The sequence below is a fragment of the Berghia stephanieae genome, chromosome 2, assembly GCF_034508935.2.
Source record: "Berghia stephanieae isolate SIO BIC M18660-M18661 chromosome 2, UCSD_Bste_1.3, whole genome shotgun sequence".
NCBI classification, from domain to species: Eukaryota; Metazoa; Mollusca; class Gastropoda; order Nudibranchia; family Aeolidiidae; genus Berghia; species Berghia stephanieae.
Window position 1 is genome coordinate 14,377,533 of NC_088361.1, and position 7,235 is coordinate 14,384,767.

Consider the following 7,235-nt stretch of genomic DNA (forward strand, 5'->3'; position numbering starts at 1 on the left):
AGACAACGCTGTTAATGGCCAGGTACTCATTTTACACCTGAGTACGGTGAGAATGTGAGTAAAGAGTCTTTTCCAAGGACTCAACTATGCGTCGAGCGAGGCTCGAAACCAGGACCTTCCGATCCGAAAGCGAGTGTCATACCACTAGACCACATAGCCGCATAGTAGTAATAAACCTCGTAGTAATAAAAATTAGCAAACAGTACTGAGTAAAAGATAATTTTGTTTTACGTGCGATATAGATTCGTGCCATTTAACAGCTGAACACAATCACAGCTGTGTGTGGGAGGGAGAAGGCGAGGATGGAACCAAATAACATAGGGTAATTACTTTGTTCTAACTTAATTCGTCAATTTTGAGAGACCGACAAGGGTTTAATTCACGCAAGGTCCTATTAGGTTCTTATGTTTGACAGATATTTCGCGGTCCGTTATTTTACACCACCAACGGATATGCATTAAATTAAAAAACGCCACCATAAGTGTGTGTATGTACATGTGTGTGTTTGTGTGTGTAAATATGTAGACAGTTGACGTATGTTCGCCTCACTCATCCGAGTTGTCGACGAGCTGTTTATCTAATTTGGCTTTAAAAAAGTCCAAGATAAACTCATGATACATGACAAAGATAATCGTTGAACAACACGATATGCCCATCTAAATCCTGTCAAATTATGTCATGATTATTCGGACATTAAACCATCATGATTACAATTACATTTTTACTGTCCATTGACATTTACAGAACTAGACCAAAGTCTAGATCATCACATGGTTATAAATGCTTTTGTCTTTTTCAAAACTTGTCAGATCCCTCTCCATACTCGATCAAACGTTCTACATACACGCAAACGTTTTCTTTGTCACGGCCAGACCATCTTTTTCGGAGGACAAGCCTAACTCGAGACCATGCAGATGTTTGGAGGCCGACAGACCAGTTATGTTTTGGTGGCGTGTACCGCCATTTTGTTATGTTTAGTGCACGCTGGATCCACACACGAAAACGGTAAGACCAATAAAAAAAAAAAAAAACTTTTTCATTTTTATCTTTCATAAAATCTTAGGAATCCCGAGTTCATACGTAAGAGTTGCTGGGACTTAAATTTATTGAAGTTTATAGGAAGTACGTAAATGATAATGCACATAATTGAATACAAAGAATATTAAATTTTATATAAATCTTCTCCACACTTTACCGAGGTCAAATCGTACCGCAATGCTTTATCTATTACATCACCATGATTTTTTACTTTAGTGCTTGAGAACTGAGTAAAGCTATTATACCCCCAAAAAAATGTTTTAAATGTTCAAAATATTTTTGCCGGCTTTCACAGTACATAAGGAAATACTATGCACGTAAAGAATGGTAAGACAATGAACGTCATATAACACATAGAAGTTGTTACGTAAATATGCTTCTGCTGTTAACTAGACTTCTCTTATTTTTCTATATTTATTCATAAGGTCTTTTATAAGCTCAGCTATATTTTTCATGCATATTTGTCAAAACAGAGGGCTGGACAAACCAATTATAAAACTGTATGCCTAACTCAGACCTGTCTACCATTACGAAAAAATCGTAGAATTACGGAATTTTGGGTCCAATTTCATAACTTGATGAGCATCTCCAAGTCATTAAAACTTGTTGAAAATGAATATGGATGCCGTGCTACATAATTTTAATGATTTTGAAGTGTTATTTAACCCATGTGAGGGGAAATTGTTGATTTTCAAAGATAAATAAATATAGCGACTACAGTCTTTATGTCCTGGAAAATACGATTTTTAAAAATTTTCCAAGTTGGTAGGTCTGCTAACTGTTTAAGATGTAAACAATACTAGTGACCTATGAACCATGACAAGGCTCCAATAAGCAGCGGCTTTTGATGGTTTTACATCATGAACTTCAATATACGATTCAATGATCTGACGAACTATCGAGGCTGCTACAGCGTCTCACACTAAAACATTATGATGGTCTGTCTATCCAGGAGGCGTAGCAATTCTAATGGTGCTCACACTACTATGTTATGACGATCGACCCAATCAGCAAATTCTTCACCGCATTCGTGCACCGTCGCAAACCCGCCCGGAAGCCTCGTCACAACAAACAGTTCAACTAGATGCTCTGCGGTTTCGGGTTCTTGCCCACATCGGGTACATGTTGGACAGGTAGAAAGTCCCCACTGGTGAAGCGATTTTGCCGTGAGGCAGGGTCTCGACCGAAGCCGATTCGCTACCATCCAGCGTCTCCCCTTACCGGTGGAGAAGCCTGGGAAATGAACACCTAGTTTCGAGGAGTGCATGTCCCCGCCCCTTCGAGGGATTGAATTCGTCGAAACCGACTTCCATCTCGTGTATGCATCTCTGTCCGTAGTCCAGGCGGCGAATTCATCGCTCCATTTATGCACAGTCGCGAACTCATCCTATTGCCTGCTCAACTGGATACTTTGTGGTGTTAGATCCACGTCCACACAGCGACATCTCTACGTCACGGTCGCCGCCGTTAGGCAGAAGCTCCTGATGGTGCTCAGACTACTATGTTATGACGATCGATCCAAGATGCAAATTCCGTACCGCATTCGTGCACCGTCGTAAACCCGCCCAGAAGCATCGTCACAACGCACCGTTCAACCAGATGCGAGTGACCACGAAGTAGTAGTAGTAGTAGTAGTAGTAGTAGTAGTAGTAGTAGTAGTAGTAGTAGTAGTAGTAGTAGTAGTAGTAGTAGTAGTAGTAGTAGTAGTAGTATTAGTAGTAGTAGTAGTAGTAGTAGTAGTAGCAGTAGTAGTAGTAGTAGTAGTAGTAGTAGTAGTAGTAGTAGTAGTAGTAGTAGTAGTGGTAGTAGTAGTAGTATATCTCATCTGCCATCTATCGAAGAGTCCAAGAACTCTTCTCCAAGCTGTACTTATTATCGATAAACACAATGTAATTCCCTCCCTCTCTCGCCATTTTGTTCATTTCAGCTGCCTGCGCCCCTAACGACAACGAGATATCGTGTGCTGCAGATTACATCCAGTATTACTATGACCCATCATCAGGAACTTGCCTGGAAAACCAGGGCTGTTTGCTCGGCCCCAACAGTTATTGGACTATGGAAGAATGCGAAAGAGCTTGTATTCATAATTCGCCTGACAATGAGATGTAACTAAGATTGAAATCAGCTTGCGCTCATAAATTTATTTGCGGGTCTGATCGTAGCCATCGTTATGTTATAGCCTGATACTGAAATCCAAAAGGACTGGCAGTTTGATGTCATTATTTGGTTTTTGTACCGCCTTGTGAGTTGTCGTTAGTAGAGCTCATGGAAACAAGTTATTTCATTGGTTGAACTATTGAATACAACTCACGATTTGTTTTCTTTTGTGGCAAAAGACTGGCATTTTGACGTCACTTTTTGGTCAGTGTCAGGCCATAACTTTACGAAGGCCACGGTCCGATACTGATTAGGTCGTATTTTCGTGGTGGAAATCTGAACCGGAATGAACAATTATAAGACTTAACTCTCTCAGCGCCATTGGCCACACTGTGCGGCCAGAGCAGAATCTGTTCTACTGGCCAATGGCCGCACAGTGTGGCAGGTCTTGAAAGGCAAAAACAATAATGTAATCCAATCACACGTTCTACAAAAGTACTCTAAATTGAACCATTGGTATCATTTCTTTCATCAGAACATTCAATTGGCCCTAGGGGGAAAGAGGGGGGGGGGGGGGGGGGGGGTATTTTAATTGAAGATTTTGGGCCGAATTCGAATGTCACTTTGTCTTAGTTTGTCATTCTCATGCTGCCTCAATCAGGTGTCAGCCATTTTGTGACGGTAATGCGAATGATATAGCCTCAGCGCTGAAAGAGTTAAATCAAACCCAAGACAGCGTACGCTTATCAGATCCGCCAATTTGTGCACTTAGACGTATCTTATCTTATCTTATATTATCTTACTAAAGGCTGTAGTAGTAGTAGTAGTAGTAGTAGTAGTAGTAGTAGTAGTAGTAGTAGTAGTTGTAGTAGTAGTAGTGGTAGTAGTGTAGTGTAGTAGTAGTAGTAGTAGTAGTAGTAGTAGTAGTAGTAGTAGTAGTAGTAGTAGTAGGTAGTAGTGGTAGTAGTAGTAGTAGTAGTAGAAGTAGTAGTAGTAGTAGTAGTAGTAGTAGTAGTAGTAGTAGTAGTAGTAGTAGTAGTAGTAGTATTAGTAGTAGTAGTAGTAGTCGTCGTAGTAGTAGAAGTATTTTATTTTTAAAATTTTAAAAGTTTAATTCAATTTATTTAAAATATAATTTTTGGCGGCAGACATACACTTGGACCTCGAAACAATGAAAAAAATGGTGGGGTATGGATAGGAATAAAGGGTAGAGAGGGGAGATAAGGGATCCATGAATGTAGGTGAAGTGAGACGTGGATGATAGAAAGATAAAAGAGAAATGAGATGAGGAGTAGGAGCTAGAGGATGAGACTGGAGGCGGGACGGGGGGTGGAGGGGGAGAGGAGCTAGCTCCATGGATAAGAAACCCCCCCCCCCCCCGCCCCCCAAATCCAGCAGGTGCTATGGATAGAGTTATTAACCAGTTAACTGCCGTACTCTGAAAAATCACGCATTAAAAAATTTGGCCAGAAATCTCGTCCTTAAAACATCGATCGATTGGAATGACTCTCATCTTGGAAATACAACAAAAACTTTCAAACCTGGGACTTCGCGAGGTTAATAATAATAATTCCCAGGTTTCATATAGTTTTCACCAAGATGAGGGTCATTTAAATCGATTTATATTTAAAGGATGAGTTTTACGGCCAAATTTTTTTTAATTTGAGTTTTTTTTCCATAGTACGACAATGAACAGTTTAATAAACAGACAGGGAGATACCAACAACCAGGCATCGCGATGTCATCGGCGTCAGGGGGATTATTAAATAGCCTCTTCAAATTCTGTTGCTCATTTTGTTATTTGAAAACATTTAAATTTTCAGCTATTATTATTGTTGTCGTTGTTAATAATATTGTCTGCCGATTCTGAAAAAAAAACAAAAAACAACACTTATTTTGAAAATTTGGCCAGAAAACTCGTCCTTCAAATATCGATCGATTTAAATGACCCCTCATCTTAGCAAAAACTCTCAAACCTGGGAGTTCGCGATATCCACTAAACGTACTCAAAGCTCTTTACAAACAACAACATGAAACATGTAGAACTTAACGCCTGTTAGGCGATAATACATTGTTTTTCAGAGACAAAGCTGTTAACGGCGAGGTACTCATTTTACACCGGAGTACGGTGAGAGATAATAGGAGTAAAGAGCCCGTTCCAAGGACTCAACAATGTGCCGAACGATGCTCGAACCCAGGACCTTCCGATCCGAAAGCGAGTGTCACACCACAAGACCACATAGCCGCGGAAGACAATGTCTTGCTATTCATTTGTTTAAACGTGTATGCCTCTGTTTCCTCCCCAGATAACACAGGATCTCCTAGTAGTCGGTGGTTTCCTCTATGCTCCAGTCGTTTCCATCGTACACGAAAGGTACCGAGTTCGATCATACGCCGCTAAGCTGTGTGGCCTTGAGCAAGTCACCTCGGCTTAGCTCACTTTGCGGCGCTGCACTGCGGCTAACGCCTGGGTTATTCCAGTCTTCCCGTGGAATAGATCCTAAAGACAAATTTCCACATGGGGATGAATAAAGGGAATTATATATATATATATATATTATATATATATAATATATATATATATATATATATATATATATATATATATATATATATAACATTTCAAGTATAATTATGATCTTCTACAATATTGTTTCAAGCGTTAGCTTGGTTCATAGTTTTTGTTTTTATTATTATTATTATATATATATATATATATATATATATATATATATATATATATATATATATATATATATATATATATATATATATATATATATATATATATAACCAGGGTTCGTGTCACTCTCCTTAACGGCGCATAAGTCGAGTCCTTGGAAAAGGCTCTTTATTCATATTCTCTCACCGCACTCGGGTGTAAAATGAGTACCTGGACGTTAACACAGCGTTGTCTATGTGTCGAAAAAAAATATTGCAACAGCGCCTAACAGGAGTCATGTCTCATCCTACGTGTTCAGGTTGATGTTGGTCAGGGTACATGAGTACGGCGAACGAGTCCGGAGTTGTCCGAACCCTCCTCGGGTTGATAGGTTTTCTGAACACCTCAACGACCTAATCAGGGGTTCGAACCATCATTATATATATATATATATATATATATATATATATATATATATATATATATATATATATATATATATATATATATATATATATATATAAAGCGAGGCGCGGGAAATCAGATGGAGTTCTTTAAGTTTTGTTGAGCTGAACACGATACCGCCATTGTAGCTGTTGTGTTTTATCATATTTTATTATAGTGGTGTTCCTTACTCGAATGTTGACTGAAGTGAAGAATGTATCAATAAAGATGAGAGAATATAGATTGAAATGGTTCGGACATCTAAAGAGACGAGAGAATTTAGTACGTGGGAAGGAAAATATTGGACTTACAAATAGCTGTAAAGAGGAAAAAGGGACGCCCAAAGACTAGATGGTGCGATAGGGTATAAAGGATGATATGAAAGAACTGGGCCTGGAGGAAGATGACGCTCTCTCTGAACCGAGATGTATGGATGTGGCATTCATTATGGTATCCCTGCAAATGCGGGATAAGCTGAAAGAAGAAGTAGATATGTTCCTTATTCGTGGATGTCAGGAGAGAGACAAGCAGGATGAATGGATAACTTGAGCAGTGTCGTTCCTATTTGTGTTGTAGATGTAACTTAGTTTCCGTAATATATGTAATCGTGTTTGTTAATCCTGATTTTCTATATTTTATCATTGCTACTCCGCTACCATTGTCTAGCCGTGAACCACGGGCTTTCGCCTTCTTTCTCTTCCCTCTGATCAGGCTAGGTCCAGTACATTGGCCTGATCTCCCACTCCCAGGGAACTTATCAACGAGTTCCATTTCTGTCTATCTTTATCCTAGTCTTTTCTCTATGTTGGCAAATCGGGCTATCTTGCTCTATCGACTCTCCAGGAACGGCCCGATTCGTTACAATATCAAAACTTTATTGACATAAACTGTCGGCCAAAAGCTAACAGGGTTTTTTAATAGAAAACGTTATTTATTTTCTATTTTAAAATGAGAGCATTTTAAAATGTGCTTATACATTTATAATCTGCAAACA

At 39.2% G+C, this 7,235-nt stretch overlaps 1 protein-coding gene across 1 annotated transcript; it reads left to right on the forward strand.

The window, feature by feature from the left end:
* The first annotated feature begins 841 nt into the window (after nucleotides 1-841).
* On the forward strand, nucleotides 842-5,532 carry LOC144966724 (U-actitoxin-Avd3r-like). The gene is made up of 3 exons (XM_078903494.1): nucleotides 842-1,005; nucleotides 2,966-3,143; nucleotides 5,442-5,532. The coding sequence occupies exons 1-3, from the start codon at nucleotides 909-911 to the stop codon at nucleotides 5,443-5,445; spliced, it is 279 nt and encodes a 92-aa protein (XP_078759620.1). The 5' UTR covers nucleotides 842-908; the 3' UTR covers nucleotides 5,446-5,532.
* The last annotated feature ends 1,703 nt before the right edge of the window (nucleotides 5,533-7,235 follow it).

Bases quoted from the DNA above. Each gene is read 5' to 3' on its own strand.
- LOC144966724 (XM_078903494.1), top strand. From the start codon at position 909: ATGCAGATGTTTGGAGGCCGACAGACCAGTTATGTTTTGGTGGCGTGT. The intron at 1,006-2,965 runs GTAAGACCAATA...TGTTCATTTCAG, and splicing joins TGGATCCACACACGAAAACG to CTGCCTGCGCCCCTAACGAC.